Source organism: Myotis brandtii, unplaced genomic scaffold, assembly GCF_000412655.1.
Source record: "Myotis brandtii unplaced genomic scaffold, ASM41265v1 scaffold17, whole genome shotgun sequence".
NCBI lineage: Eukaryota > Metazoa > Chordata > Mammalia > Chiroptera > Vespertilionidae > Myotis > Myotis brandtii.
Window position 1 is genome coordinate 7,411,937 of NW_005356259.1, and position 13,824 is coordinate 7,425,760.

The following is a 13,824-nucleotide window of genomic DNA, read 5'->3' on the forward strand; positions in this document are numbered from 1 at the left end:
CTTTTGCACAAGGCAACTCAATGCTTTAATGCTTTGTCATCTGACAGTATTTACTCAGGGAGACTGATGAATGGAGCAGCATCTACTGCCCAGTTATTCACCAGCAGCTTCTCGATTCTTCTGTGCTCACTGCGGAGACTGTGTGTGGGGAGTGAGCACAGCCTTAGGAGACAGCAGGTAGCGCACTTTGGGACTGGAATGAATAGCTCTGAATTTATAAAACAGTGGGAGCTAATGCTGAGGATTCCCAAAGGTAAGAAGCGTGGACGTGCCTGGCACGATGCCCAGCACACAATAGGTGTCCAGCAGCTGCACGGCAGCTATTATTCTAACAGGCACTGAAGGACGTGTGGGCAGTTTGTAGCTGCAACGAGTCTGGCTCCTATTATCTCCACGCTTTCAAAAATGATTTCATTTGCACTAAAATTTGATTTCTTCCACTTAAATTCTTCCCACTTTCTTTACCTGCCTCCAAATAAATCATGACCTAAAACAGTTCCTGCCTTAGGCAAATGATGCCTCCTGTCCTTTCAGTTAGTAAAACATCACCTGCGAGGCTATTTTTAACCACATTCTGCCGCGTTTCCTGGTGTTCCCCACGTGAGACGCAGCCTTTTCACGGCTGCATCTGACTGAGATGGCAGCTCCCGGACGGAGACCACAGCACACATTACTGCTGACCTAAAGGGGCTGCTACTCTGCTATTTCACACACCGGGCTCAGCGATTTGTCCCGGGGACTGTGAGTCCCAGGTGTGTGTTCTTCCTCCGTCAACATGCTGGGAGGGAAGGAGTGGGGCCTAACAGGAGTCAAAAACATGTGCATACAAACACCTCCACAAGGAAAATAACTAGGTAAGAAGAGACTCCTGGCCCGTGCGGCTGGAGCACCCGATCCAGTGAACAGCCAAGGAAATTCCATGGAGCGCAGGAGCAGGATGGGGCGAAGCACACGCTCTAACAGTCCTTCTGTTCTAGACACTTTGTCACCGACATTCCTACACAACAAAGACCTACAGCCTTTAATTAAATGAGCAACACTTTGTCCTTACTCTGGAAGACAAAGCCAACAGGAACACATGCACCCAAAACCAAACCAAACCACCTTCTGTGACCACCAGAACAGTAGGAGGCAGGAGGATTACTTACCGCGAAAACCCCGCGAACGACCCAGCCGTGGTGCTGCCGTAACGTCTTACCATACGCGTTGTCTTGAAAAGAAGAAAAGCTCCATGAACATTGGGTCTCATCAGAATTGGATGTACCTTTTAGTATCGTGTCCTTTCTAATGTATGGCCTTAGGAACTGATGAAAAGCCTAATGAAAGATTATATAGCCCAGTGGTACTCAACCTTCCTAATGCCGTGACCCTTTAATACAGTTCCTCATGTTGTGGTGACCCCCAATTTCATTGTTACAAATTGAACATAATTAAAGCATAGTGATTAATCACAAAAACAACATGTAATTATATATGTGTTTTCTGATGGTCTTAGGCGACCCCTGTGAAAGGGTCATTCGACCCCTAAAGGGGTCGCGACCCACAGGTTGAGAAACGCTGATAAAGCCCAATGTTTTGGGGAGGAAAAAAGCCTACACAGATTTTTGTTTTAAAGAAAAATATATATTCCCACTCTTACCCTGTGTCAATATATCTGAACTCCAGCTTATTATCATGAGGGGGAATGTTCAATATATATAAGGAAATAGAGAGGGAGGAAAGGATACCGGAAAAATCGAGACTACCTACAACTAGATAGACACTATAAAATATTAAAATGCAGCTATTTGAAAGTTTTTGAGACCCTGAGCCAGGCCCTCAGCTGTCTCCCCTTTTGTAAGATGATCCTAAGGTTCTTTTCTTTTTAAAAAATATGTTTTTATTACTTGCAGAGAGAGGAAGGGAGAGGGAGAGAGAGATAGAAACACTGATGATGAGAGAATCATTGATTGGCTGCCTCCTGCACGCCCCCTACTGGAGATTGAGCCCACATTCCAGGCATGTGCCCTGACCAGGAAATGAACCGTGACCTCCTGGTTCATGGGTTGATGCTTAACCACTTAGCCACAAGAGCCAGGCTAAGGTTCTTTTCAATTGTAACATTCATTCTGGGATGTCAAATGTTTGTCCTAGATGTCCTATGACCCTGATACACAGCATTAGACCCAGAAACCTTAGAACTATTTTGGAAAGAATGGCTTAAAATTAATGATCTAGTTATAAAGTAAATGGTGAGGCCCATTACTAAAAGTCATTCAGATTCTAGACTTTAAAAATAAAAACCTATTCTTTTTGTCCCATTGTGTTTTAAAATGATTTAAAAACAGGTATATAATTTTAATTACAAAAAAATAATCTCAAGAACAAGGTGACGGCATTTTTTGCCAGGGATGCATTCCTAAATGCTTTAAATAATTCAATATGTGCAAAAGTCAAAACTGATTTTTTCCAGAGGGATAAATTCAGCCTCAGGAGGCACAGAGCTTTATCATCATAATGCATGTTTTTTCAACGCTCCATTTTATTTTCTAGGCACCATCTCCAGTAGTTTACAGAGCGCTCATTCCTAAATTAACACGGAGTATCGGGGGAATTGTTTGACCTTCTTCCTCACGTTTAGCTCATCTAAATTCTATTCCAAACTTACGTATTTCCATGTGCTAGTTTCAGCACTAGTACAAGTACCACCACCATTTAATGAATGCTTAGGCTTATCATAGGATATAAAGTCTTTTAGATTAAACGAGGGTAGGGAGCGGCTCATGGGGCTAAAGATCCCTGGGGTTGGGGACCTTTACATGCCATGAAAGGATTCTGAGCTTCCCACCTGAGGCACAGGGCAGTTTATAAAAATATAGCTTACTGCTTTTTTCCGATCTCACAAGTACTGCATCTCATTGTTAAAAATACGGGAAACACAAAAAGGAGGGAACTAAGGAAACCTGAATAATCGTGCCTCTCAGAGAATCACCGTGGGCACCCGGGGTGCACTCTCTTCGTCTTGTTTCCTGTACAGATAGTGTATTTTCTTCGACTAAAGGTCACAACTGATCTGGTTGGAATTGTGGCAGGGGAGTAACATGGTGAGACTTAGCAAATGTCTCTACCTGGGTCCCCGAGCCTCCAGCGCCTGAACCACCCTGGCTGGACAAACCGCCTGTTTGCAAGGGCTCTGGGCCAACCTAGAGACATTATACTCTTCCTACACTTTACCATTTATTTCTTTATTTAAATATGTTTTTATTGATTTGAGAGAGAGAGAAAGGGAGAGGGAGAGTGATACATCCATTGGCTGCCTTCTGCATGCCCCCTACTGGGGATCGAGCCTGAAACCTAGGCATTGTGCCCTCACCGGGAATCCAACCAGTGACCCCCCTCGGTTCATGGGACAACACTAAACCACCTGAGCCACAGAGGCCAGGGCACACTTTGCCCTTTAAGTCAACCTTTCACAGAAGCCCGAAACCTTTCTCCATGCCCCCCCTCCCCAGGGCAACCAGAAAACAAAGGTGCTGGGAGTCTAAGCAGCATGGGCAGGCAGCCTGGGCGAAGGAAGAGGGAGTGTTTGTGGAGCAGCACGACCCGTGTTCCCTTCCTGGCCCTGTAGGAGGCAGCTCTTCTTTATTGTGTCTGCACCTCGCCCGAGAAGAGTCCCACCGGCAGGATGTGGGCGGGGTGGTCTAACAGAAGAAAACGATGTTAGAGAATTGGCCTGGGTCCTGACTCAGGCCCAGCAAGACCACTGCTATAATTTAAAATCAACAAGTACAATTAAACTCACTAAAAAAAAAGAGAAAGGTTTGCCAGAAGTCCTTAGCTGACTTCTAGGGCTGCATTACAGCACGAAGTCTAAGCCTGACCTATTTTGGTTACCCAGAGATTAGATAATGAAATACATTAATCTTCCCTGTAATACTCATTCGTCATCATCACGCGTGCTCTACAACCAGGAGGTATTTTTGGCTTCTGAAAGACATAAATGATGCCCTTCTCCCAGTTCTTGAGACGTGTCACTTCCCTAGAGCCCGCGTCAAGACTTCTGAGCAGGAAGCCTTGACAATAAATCACCTTTACCGATTCTCTTCCTTTACAAGCGAAGGAACGGAAAACCCAGAGAGACCGTGACTTTCCCAAGGTCACAAAGCTAAAAGCCATGGGAACCTGGGGCATTCTTGTCACATTAAGCCATTCTGCCAAAAACTAATGTTTATCCTCCGTGAAGCAAAATGATGAGAATGAAAAATGTGCCTTTCCCACCCATTTCCTGAAAGAATTTGGACCTTAGTCTGTTTGTGGAAACAAAACAAATGTGATTTCTTCCCTGGTAACTCAGAAACTTGCTATGAGGTACTCAGAGACCACGGCTAAACCTACCACAGTATCTGAGCGAGAACCCTCCCACGACAGCTGGTGGACAACCATTCGGCCCAGAAATGGGATCTATGAGAGAGTCTCTCTAGCATAGACCTGTAATTGGTAAGAATTTGTAAAGTTCCTTTGAAGACAAAGAAGAAATACAATTGTACGTTTTGAGCAAGCCCTTGGGAAGTAGATAAGCAAGGCCAGGAAAGGTAGAATCCGTCCTGCACTGAGCCCAGGAAGTGACACCCCTGCAAACGAGCTAACGTGGCAGCCCTCCAGTGAGATGGGGAACCAGGAGCGGCTCGCAGTGGACACACATGAAAAGCAATACTGAGAGAGGAAGACTGTGCATAGCGTGACACCATGTATACATGTTTACAACATGCAACACAGTACTAGATACTGTAATACATAGACACATAAATACATAGAAGTATAAAAACATGCATTATGGAATGACAAATAGCACATTCTGGTTGAAGATCTATGGAAAATGAGATAGTCATGGGTCAAGGGGTGGTACATGGGTTCTGTACTGAACTGTTCTATATATTTGGTCAAGTGACAGGTATTTGTCAAATGTCTGCAATACTTAAAACAAGAAGACTGAACTATTAGGAAAATACCCACTGAAGTCTTTTTTTAAAAATATATTTTATTGATTTTTTACAGAGAGGAAGGGAGAGGGATAGAGAGTTAGAAACATCGATGAGAGAGAAACATCGATCAGCTGCCTCTTGCACACTCCCTACTGGGGATGTGCCCGCAACCAAGGTACATGCCCTTGACCGGAATTGAACCTGGGACCCTTGAGTCCGCAGGCCGACGCTCTATCCACTGAGCCAAACCGGTTAGGGCCCCTCTGAATTCTTTATCGTGACTAAGCTTCAGGCAAAACGGATTGTCCAGAGAAAAGCCAACTCAGGAAGCAGCGGACAGAGGTGAAAGGGGTGCCCAGAGACGTCCTTTGTTAACTCCAGGCACGGTCTAGAGACTCTAGACCAGGGGTGGGCAAACTTTTTGACTCAAGGGCCACAATGGGTTCTTAAACTGGACCGGAGGGCCGGAACAAAAGCATGGATGGAGTGTTTGTGTGAACTAATATAAATTCAAAGTAAACATCATTACATAAAAGGGTACGGTCTTTTTTTTTTTAGTTTTATTCATTTCAAACAGGCCGGATCCGGCCCGTGGGCCGTAGTTTGCCCACGGCTGCTCTAGACAGAACTTGGACGTGAGCCAATTCTGCCAGCCGAGCCACATGCTGTGTGGTATTTTGGAGCAAGCACGACTTGATTCACGTTTCATGGTATTGTCAGAACAATTAGTCGAATTATAATTTGATGCTAAATATGTGATTACAAGTTCGGGCATTCCCACATAGCTCTCCCTGTCTGTATTAAGTATGTGACCGAGCATCCTGGAGATGCTGGAGGCGAGGGGGGGGGGGTGTTCATATTTAGCTGACATTTATGGAATCATTCCGAGCTGAGGGATGTGCTGCGTGCTATCCCCCCAGAGGGAACAGCGCAGAGCACGTAGCATTTAGTACAATGGGGCGTGAAATGCCAGAGCAGCTTTTCTTCCCGCCACTTACAGGGATGTTCTCCAAAAGCTCTTTCATATGGCGCCTGCGTGAGAGGGGCTTAGCTATAGGCTGGACCAGTAAATATATCTGCTTTGTGACCCAAATCTTTTCTTAGAATGACTTCTAGAGAATGTCATAGGATACTAGGGGTTCAAAGCTCTTGGCATAACACCACCCAGAATATTCTACATAATTATCATTATGGGGAATCCAAGTGATGGCTCAAATGCAAGGGCGGCAGCATAAAGCCCAAGACTTCCTTCCAGATGCGGGGGGCTCATTCTAGGTCACAGAACTGCAGCAATACAGTGACTATCCATGCATTTTCTAGGGAGTTAATAAATGACTAGGTTTCCATCATGGCATTTAAGACTTTTACATGTCATCTCCCATTTTCAAGGCCACTAAGATTACACAAGTTTTGTGAACATTTACCTCAAACCCTTTCTTAAGCAGTATTTTCAAATTTGGGAGTGGCATCCAAGGTTTATCTTTAGTTTATCCCTAACTGTCTTGCTGTTCTTAGGTTGGGGAAATTCTGTCATCAGAAAACTACTAATTACCATGAAAGGAGGGCAAAATCATCTGATGCTGAGGATAACTAGGTGAGCTTCAATGTCCTAGCCTAGATGACTGGGTCTCAAACCTCAGCAGGGGTTAGAATCATCTCACTGGCTTGTTAATGCTCAGATTGCTGGGCTCTGCTAGACTTCCGAGTCAGCAGGTGTCGAGTGAGGCCTGGTAGTCTGCATTTCCACTAAGTTTCTAGGGCAGTGATGGCGAACCTATGACACGCGTGTCAGAGGTGACACGCAAACTCATTTTTTTGGTTGATTTTTCTTTGTTAAATGGCATTTAAATATATAAAATAAATATCAAAAATATAAGTCTTTGTTTTACTATGGTTGCAAATATCAAAAAATTTCTATATGTGACACGGCACCAGAGTTAAGTTAGGGTTTTTCAAAATGCTGACACGCCGAGCTCAAAAGGTTCGCCATCACTGTCCTAGGGGGAGTGGGTCAGGGAAACCTTTCTCCACACTGAACACAGCAGCGGGAAACTAGTGATCCCTATAAGGAGGATATGATTTAAGTCATGAAAACCTCTGAAATAATCCTGAACACTGGATGCAAGTCTCACATTCACAGCCCCCTTTTCCTTTCCACTGAAAACAGTGCTGAGGGGAAGTGGGGAAGCAAAGGCTGAAACTGGCTGTTAATTTGGCCTAAAGTTAACATTATTTCCGTTTTGAAGCAGCATTGCCCTTCAAGCCCCCTCTCTTCAGGGTCAACATTTCCTGGCCTACTTTCCTAAAAGGTAGGGGAGAAAAAGGGGCAGAGTTAGGGGATAGGGGTGGGGACAGGAGGGAAAGGGTATATCCTCCATTTCCTCTCCGCCTCCAGGGGCAAAGCTTTTCCTTTCACTTGCTGGTGTGAAAGCAGCTGGGTGCTATTCCACCCCAGTCCAGCAGGGGGCGAGTGAGATTAGCATTCCTCTCTGCCCGCACACACAGCCCTATAAAGCAAGGGCATCACCTGACAGACTGTCCCCCTGCTGCATTTCCTGCAGGTGGAGCAGTAGTTCCCAGCGTGGGGCGCACGCCCACAGGGGGGCAATTAGAGATTTCTTATGGTCCTCGGGCTCCATATACAGTATATAAATGTATATTGTGACATATTTATACATTTCAGTTCTCTATGTTTTGAAACTTTACTATTTTTTCATATCACTTCATATTACTATCTTTTTAACCATTTCTTAGTGATTTCTTCCTCAGTACTTCAACTGTTCTTTCGTTCTTTTATTTTCCTCTTTCATGGATGCCATGTTCTTTGGAAGCTTGTTTAGACCAAGTTAATGGCCTTTTAGGGTTCCTCCACATGAATAGGAGTTCACTTTTTGAATAATAAGAATTATATGTCACAGGGGGTGGGGGAGACATCAGGATTTTAGAGATGCTTAGGTGAGGCATGGCCAAAAACAGGTTGGGAACCACTGTCCTAGTGTGAAATCTCCCTACTAAGAAGTTACTCTGAAGAGAAATGTCTGGCTTGGCACCCAAGCTTTGCAAACTTTCCATTTCTGATTTGGGACAAATAAACCCCATTTTCTGGTGGGTTATCAATGTCATATATCATGATGATAAGAATATAAATAATGACAGAAGCTAATCTCTATTAAGTGCTTATTATGTGCCACTTTTCTGATCTTTTTACATTCATGAAAAGATTTAATCTTTACAACAGCTCTGTTAGAAAAACTGCATTATCACTGACATTTTATAGATGAGGAAACTGAGAAACAGAAAGTTAAGTATACGTTACCATAGTTAGCTAGTGATTAATAAAGAAAAGAGCAAAGGGAAGTCAGACATTGTTGAGCACGGTCACCTGGGAAGCAGAGGCCTGTCTTCGAACCCAGGAAGCTACAGCTTCCCACTCCCTGCAGGAAGCCACCGGTCCATTCCCCCCACAGGTCACCGGGGGAAGGGACAGAACAAAGGGGAGGTAAGCACAGACAGCAATGAAGTTAAAATGGTGCAGGGGGAGGTGCTGGACCACAGAGGCATGCCAGGCTCACCTGGGAAAAAGATCATTGGCTAGGGGGGTGGAGCCAATGCAAGCCCGGGAAAGTTTGGGAAGCTGGTTGGGGAGCACCTGACCACGTGGGTCCAGTGGCCGCCTGGGGCCATGACACTGCACAGGCTCTGAAGGATTAGGAAGCAGAAACTCTGGGCACCGGCCTTTGTCCTGGAGAAGACACAGATGTACTTTCTCCATGGTGGGGCCGACAGAGATGGGACATTGGGAAGCCAGACGGATAACTCTTTCGATATTACCTCACGAGTAAACAATGCCACCACACCACAATCTGTCATGCATGTCCTTGGAATTCTTTCCTCTTGATCCCATGGAAGAGCCTGATACCCACCGACAACAAACTGACCAAGGGCACAATGCTATAAAGTGGTGGAATGCAGAGAGCCCATGATCTTCACCATGCCACAGGCCAACAAGTTCCCCAGATACTGGTTAGGGGCGTGACCCGTTATGATGAATATACCTTTAGTACTGAAATCAGGACACAAAGGGGAGAACATAACTGAGACTGTTCTGGAAATTCAGGGATGTCTGAGAAACCAAAAAAATGCAGGTGGACCCAGGATGGTGGAGAGATTTGTCAGGGAAATGAGGACCTTGGAGGCAGAGGCCTTAAAGTGGCCCTGATTCCAACTCTGTGAGCTTAGCATGCATGTTAATCTTTCAGAATTGTGGTTACCTAACCTATAAAAATAGACTGATTTAAGGATTAACCTGTCTAAATTCTTCATAAAGTTACACAAATATCAGTTTTTACTGTTTCATGGCACATCAGCAAGTTTCTAGACAGAAAGGTCTGGGAAAATCATGTGGGAGCAGAATCCCTCAGGCCTTACGGTCCAGAAGAAGTACTAACAGAAGGAGACAAATTCACCTGGAGACTGACAAAATGCTGCAATGATCACTGGCTCCTCTGCCCAACAGAAGCCTCAAACTCATTCTTTCACTGCTTATAACCATGACTACTTAGAGCCTGACCATATGCTTCTCCACATCATAATAACACAGGGCTTCAAAGTCATAGGGAATTTCACCCCCCACACCCCATGCCTCGGGACCCATGCTGGAAGAATTTCCTCTAGGACAAGAGTGAGAGTTCAGCCACTGTTAGGAGCACTATGAGGATGCTTCCAAGTCTTTAATGTTTTTCAAAACTGGTCTGTTAGATACATGGATCCATCCATCTATCCACCCACCTACACATGAGTGTTTCTAAGCACCCACCATGTTCTCGTCTTTTGACTACAGCCTTGACCCCAGTCTCGGCTCTGCCACTACAATGGAGCATGTGGGGCATGAGAGGACTACAAGATAATGGCCAATCCTTCATCTCACGCCAGAGCAAATTCCCAGGGTTCCCTTCCTTTCATGGGCTCCAAAATAAGCTTCTCTTTGGATACTGATTTTAGAAGACTACTGCATTTGATGATTAATTTAGAAAGAACGAACTTCTTGGAAATGTTAGGTTTTCCTATTAAGATTAAGAAATGGCTCTCCATTAATTTAACTCTTCTTTAAGATACACTAATTTTTAATAAGTTAGATCTAGATGATCAGGTCACTATCTCATGGGTTCTTTTTAAAGCAAGCATGTAAGAAACAAACAAACAATAATGACGAACAAAAAGAAACAAAATCATAACCTGAAGAGCAGAATTTCCCCTCCACCCTGTCTCTTCCTCTGGGGCCTCCATTCCAAACCCTGTTCAATCGACCCATCGAAATGCAAAGAACACTTACTCAGGGCTGTCTGGATATCCTTTTCTCCATTTTTCACTTCTGTTAAAAATCCTTTCAAGAATTTGAGACCTCTAAAACAAGAAAGAGGAAGAAATATTAGTTTCAAAATTCACTCCTGTTAAATGGGTAGAAAGAAATGGCAGAGCTCAGCTTGCACGAAGTGGCCACAAATCTAATGGCTGCCACATTGGATAGTACAGCTTGCACAAATGCAGTACAGTCTTCTAAGCCAGTTTCCAATAATATCTTGGGTTCAGCAGCCAGGAGACTGAGTCATGGCAGTCCGTTCCGGTGTCTCTGTCTGTTCCCTCCAGCTTGCTCTGGCCCTTCTCAGCTGTATGGCTAAACAGGGCTTTTCCAATGTGGTCTCAGGGCCAGCAGCTTCAGCATCACTTGGGAACTTGCCAAAAAGGAAAATTCTGGGGCCCACTCCAGACTTACTAAGTCAGAAACTGGAATTGGGGTGGAGCAACCATGTTTTTAACAAGCCCTCCAGGTGGTTCTGATGTCCCTAGAGTTTGTGATCCACTGACTTAAAGCAAAACCAGTCAACTTTATCATGCTTTAATCTTGTGTATACTATTAATATTTACAATGTTTATCAACATCAAGAGAAAGGCAAAGAAAAACAAAACCACAAAACAAATACGGTGTTTTATTCATTAGACCTTCTGGAAGAGGCTATGCAAGTCGGCCAGACCCTCCCCTCAGTAGTCTCCTTTCCACTACAACTGCTTTGCTGAGTTTTAAGTGCGGCCCCACCCCAGCAGCCTCACCTCTTCAGCCACAGGAGGGCTTCGGTAGCCGAGTTCCTAACCCGGGCTACATCTGCCTCCACTTCGTGCAGCACTATCTTCTGGAGGGTGGTAAACTCTTCCTTGTTGGTTATATACTTCTGATTCACTTTCTGCAGGAAAAGCAGGGAAACAATCTAAGTTCAAAATGTTAGAGCCACCAAGAGAATCAGCATAGTTCTGAGACTTTATAAAAAATATATAATTTATTGATTTTTTACAGAGAGGAAGAGAGAGGGATAGAGAGTTAGAAACATCGATCAAGCTGCCTCCCGCACACCCCCATCGGGGATGTGCCCACAACCAAGGTACATGCCCTTGACCGGAATTGAACCTGGGACCCTTCAGTCCGCAGGCTGACACTCTATCCACCGAGCCAAACCAGTCAGGGCAGTACTGAGACTTTTGAGTTTGTCAAGCAGACCTCTTAAGAAATAAAAATAAATGCAACCTCTCTATTACTTTCTTCCTTATGTTTTCAGGATTTGGTTATTATTATTATTATTATTTTGAGAATTCTTATGAGGCTTAAGCTAGAATTAAATAGTCTCAGCATTTTAAAGTACTATTTTTAAAGTATTTTTTTTTTTCTGCTCCAGAATCTTTCTCACAGCTGTCCTATACTTTCTATTCTGAGATCAAACGCAACAATCATCTATTTCTGAATGGAATCTCATGCAACTATTTCCTCCAACTGTAGTCTCCCCAGAGACAAGCTGGTATATTCACCTTAATATTTCCAACAAGATCCATTTTAACAGGAGCAAACACTGTAGGGCCAAGTTTGTCTAAAAGAAAAAATTAAAAACATCTTTGAAAAAGCAATATTTTCAAGTGGAAACTATTTTTATAGTAACAATCAATTTAGCAGGTTTTCTCCCTGCACCCCCCCAAAAACCTTATAGTTTTTGCTTTTAAATCCTTTTCTAAACATAAACTTCAAAGGCACTTAGGATACTATCATCACCTTTTTCTATTATGCTACCCTGAGGTGAGTAACTATAATAAGGTCCTAAGTGGCAGGAGAGAATAATCCTATAAACTCCGAATACATATTGTAATCCTTAGGGCTATACTATCCAATGTGGTAGCCATTAGATTTGTGGCCACTTAGTGCTTGCAATTAGCTAGTCCAAACTAAAATGTACTGTCAGTGTAAATACATACCAGACTTCAAAGATTTAGTGCCGAAAAGGTATGCAAAATTTCTCATTAATGATTCTTTTATATTGATTACATGTTGAGATGATATTTTGAATATATGAGGTTAGATAAAATAAATTATAAAAATTAATTTTAACTGTTTTATTTTACTATGTTAATGTACCTGCTGGAAAATTTACAATTACATATGTGGTTTGGATATTTGTTGGACAAGAACTAAAAAAATAACACAATTGGGTAGAGCTAAAAAGGCAAAAGAGAAAATGTAATAAAATTCTAAAAAATACTTGATAGATCCAAAAGAAAGGCAGGAACAAAGATAGGTAGTTAAAAAGCCAAAGAGGAAATAAAATTGAATACTAAAAAATAACATTAATTGGCTAGAAGTCAAGAAAGGAGTAAAAAAGGAACAAAGAACAGATAGGACAAATAGAAAATAAACAGCAAGATGGTAGGAACAAATAACAAGATAGTAGACTTACATTCATCCAAACAATGTAATTCACTACATTAACAAAGTACAGGGGGGAAAAACAACACTTGATAATTTCAATAAATACAGAAAATATATTTTAAACTTAACTCATTCGTGATTATAAAAACTTAATGTACAAAAGTCAATGGTATCTATGTGCTATCAATGAACAACTGGAAAATGGAATCGTTTTTACAATAGCATGAAAACTATTAAAATTCTAAAATTTATTCCTAACAAAAGATGTATAAGACCTCTATACTAAAAAAGTGATACAAACATTGTTGTGAAAATAACAAATACCCAAGTAAATGGAGAGATACAGGATGCTCAAGCATTAGAAGACTCAATGTTTAAGATAAATGTCAGTTCCCTTCTAATTGGCTTAGATTCAATGTAATCTTAATAAAAGTATCAACAGGCTTTTTAATAGAACTGGAAAGCTAAAACTTATGTAGACATGCAAAAGACCTAAAATTTCCAAAACAATCTTGAAAAAGATCAACAAAATGGGAAGACTTACATTATCAAATTTCAAGCCTTACTGTAAATGCACAGTAATTAGGACACAGGTATTGGCATAAGAAAAACCAAATAGATCACTGAAACAGAAGAGAGAGTCCAGAAGTAGACCCATGCTTACTAGGTCAATTGGTTTTCAACAAAGATGCCCAAGTAATGTGAAAGGGAAAAAATGGCTGTTCAACAAATGGTTCTTGAACAACCAGATATCTTATCTAATAAAAGAGAAACATGCAAATTGACCGTATCTCCGCTACACTCACAAACCACGCCCACAAGTCAATCATAGCTACTATATGCAAATTAACCCAACCAAGATGGTGGCCGGCAGCCATGGAGCTGGAGCAAACAGGAGGCTTGGTTGTCCCGGCAATGGAGGAAGCCAAGCTTCTACCTTCTTATAGAAGATAAATAAAACCTAGATACCTGCTTCCAGCCAGCCTCCATCTTCTATAATTGAAACTTTGTTGCCTTGAGCGGAGGCTACAGCAGGCCAGGGCAGGCAGGAAACTTGGCTTCCTCCATCACCGGGGCAACTAAGCCTCCTGCTTGCTCCAGCTCCGTGGCTGCCGGCCG

The 13,824-nt window shown here is 42.8% G+C and overlaps 1 protein-coding gene across 4 annotated transcripts in view; it reads right to left on the reverse strand.

The window, feature by feature from the left end:
* The window catches only part of PLEKHA8 (pleckstrin homology domain containing, family A (phosphoinositide binding specific) member 8), a 49,191-nt gene that overhangs the window by 4,127 nt on the left and 31,240 nt on the right, over positions 1-13,824 (reverse strand). For 2 of the 4 annotated variants that reach the window (XM_014536999.1, XM_014536998.1), the window contains exons 10-13: positions 11,817-11,875; positions 11,070-11,200; positions 10,294-10,364; positions 1,149-1,210 (exon numbers count right to left, since the gene is read on the reverse strand). In XM_014536999.1, the coding sequence (XP_014392485.1) occupies positions 1,149-1,210; positions 10,294-10,364; positions 11,070-11,200; positions 11,817-11,875 (323 nt within the window). The remainder of the gene's footprint in view (positions 1-1,148; positions 1,211-10,293; positions 10,365-11,069; positions 11,201-11,816; positions 11,876-13,824) is intronic. The other 2 variants (XM_014536996.1, XM_014536997.1) reach the window with 1 other exon arrangement.